Consider the following 1,677-nt stretch of genomic DNA (forward strand, 5'->3'; position numbering starts at 1 on the left):
ACCGAGCTGCTGAGAGCCCGCCGGGCGTCCCGGGGGCCGCAGTCCTGGGTCGTCCCCCGCCCCGCCCCGCCCCTCTGTACGCGGGGCCGGCCGCGCTGGGGCTTGATGCAGCCCGCGGCGGAGCCTGCAGCCCGAGATGGGATAGGCCTCGTCTCTGCGGGAGCCGGACGGACTGGGCGCTTGCTTTACTCGTGGCGGCGCCATCGCGGCTCTGGGCGCCGGGCTGCGGCTCTGGCACTCTCACAGCTGCCAAATCAGTTGTTTTGTGTCTTAAAATTCAACAGCATTAAAGCTGGGTTCAGACAGATTCCATTTCATTAGGAATCTTGGGGAGCTTGCCATTTCTGAGGTATTTGCATTGCCTGCCTAATCCTTTGAAATCAGAAGGTGGTTTCTCTGTAGAGATGAAGTTCACCTTTGCCTTTCCCACTTCGCAGTTCGTGGTGTTCTTGGGAAGAAGTTTCTGCTTCGCAGTTGAACAGGACGTTTGTTTTGGGGAGGCAACACCGGTGGAGGTGGAGCTTGCTGTCCTAACAACCATAGGTGTCCCAGCAAGGAGTACACAGAAGGGGATCAGGGTACAGAAGTGTTTATGTACAGCGGTGCTGAGGAGTCTGTGGCAGAGCAAAATTGGTGTATTCACTGACAGCAAAGTGTGTCAGTAAAGTTAATTTATAAATATTGTGGAATACCACACGCTATGGAGGCAGACATGTTCCTTTCGTATGGGTGAAGTGCCCCAAATAGTAAGAGAGAAAGGAGTTGGGGGTGCGTAAGTATGCACGTGAACCCTCCTTTATAGATGTGATCAACTGTATGCTGTGTTTCTGGATGTGATGCTCATATTTGACTTCAGTTCACTCTTTACGGTGTGGATAATGTGCGATCATGTCCTTACTCAAATCAACATCACACACAGTTAAGGTTGCCTTGGACTTTATTGAGCCAGCTATAAAAACGGAAATCTTTAGTGCATTTGGTAATCTGTTAACATAAAGCCCAATTCAGAATCCTAGGTTACGGTAGTAGTCAAAGGAGGTCGTAAATGCTAGACACTGGAATTAAATTAATGCTTTTAAGACTCATTTTTAAGAACATTAGTTATTTTATTAATAATGACTGTAATATTGCTATCGGGCAATGCTAGCAATTTTCAGGTGGGTCGATACCACTACATAGTTTTTCCACTTGATTCAGTGCAGTACTTTTTCCTCAGAGAATGCTGTGAAGGTAGCCGCTGTAGCTTAATTCCCTTCCCCAAAGAGCTGGCAACCTCCACTGATCCCACCCCCTTTTCTTGCTGTGATGGCCATTCCCTCCCAATCTCCTAGTGCAACGGGTACTGTAGCTGCCTCCCATTTCTTATCTCTGTGCCCAGGTTAGATTAGGAGGGTCTGAGTCACAAACAGAATGTCCCCTTCCTTTAGCACATGTTCTCGCACATGTTGTGCTAAGCAGCAGGGGCAACAGTTTCCCTCTTCTTCTGATTTAAGGAGCGTCTGCTTCTTATATAACTAAACAGACTTTGGAGTGAATTTATCTGTAGGCATGGAAAATTGTACGTCAAGGAACAGCCAGGTAAAGAAGAGGATGTTGCATTCCAGACTTGTGTTTTTCATGATAATTATAGTCAGTGTGTCTGTACTCTGAAATTTTTTTTGGGGGGGGGGGGGGGGG

The 1,677-nt window shown here is 48.1% G+C and overlaps 1 protein-coding gene across 2 annotated transcripts in view; it reads left to right on the plus strand.

The window, feature by feature from the left end:
* The window catches only part of HMBS (hydroxymethylbilane synthase), a 10,239-nt gene that overhangs the window by 461 nt on the left and 8,101 nt on the right, over positions 1–1,677 (plus strand). Inside the window, exon 1 of one of the 2 annotated variants that reach the window (XM_019510981.1) lies at positions 876–1,578. The exons of the other annotated variant lie outside the window; for it this stretch is intronic. Coding sequence (XP_019366526.1) covers positions 1,549–1,578 — 30 coding nt within the window. The 5' untranslated portion in view covers positions 876–1,548. Of the gene's footprint in view, positions 1–875; positions 1,579–1,677 lie in introns of those variants that run through there. 2 annotated transcript variants of the gene reach the window in all.

This window comes from Gavialis gangeticus, unplaced genomic scaffold (genome assembly GCF_001723915.1).
Source record: "Gavialis gangeticus isolate Ggan-Ray unplaced genomic scaffold, GavGan_comp1, whole genome shotgun sequence".
Taxonomy (NCBI): domain Eukaryota; kingdom Metazoa; phylum Chordata; order Crocodylia; family Gavialidae; genus Gavialis; species Gavialis gangeticus.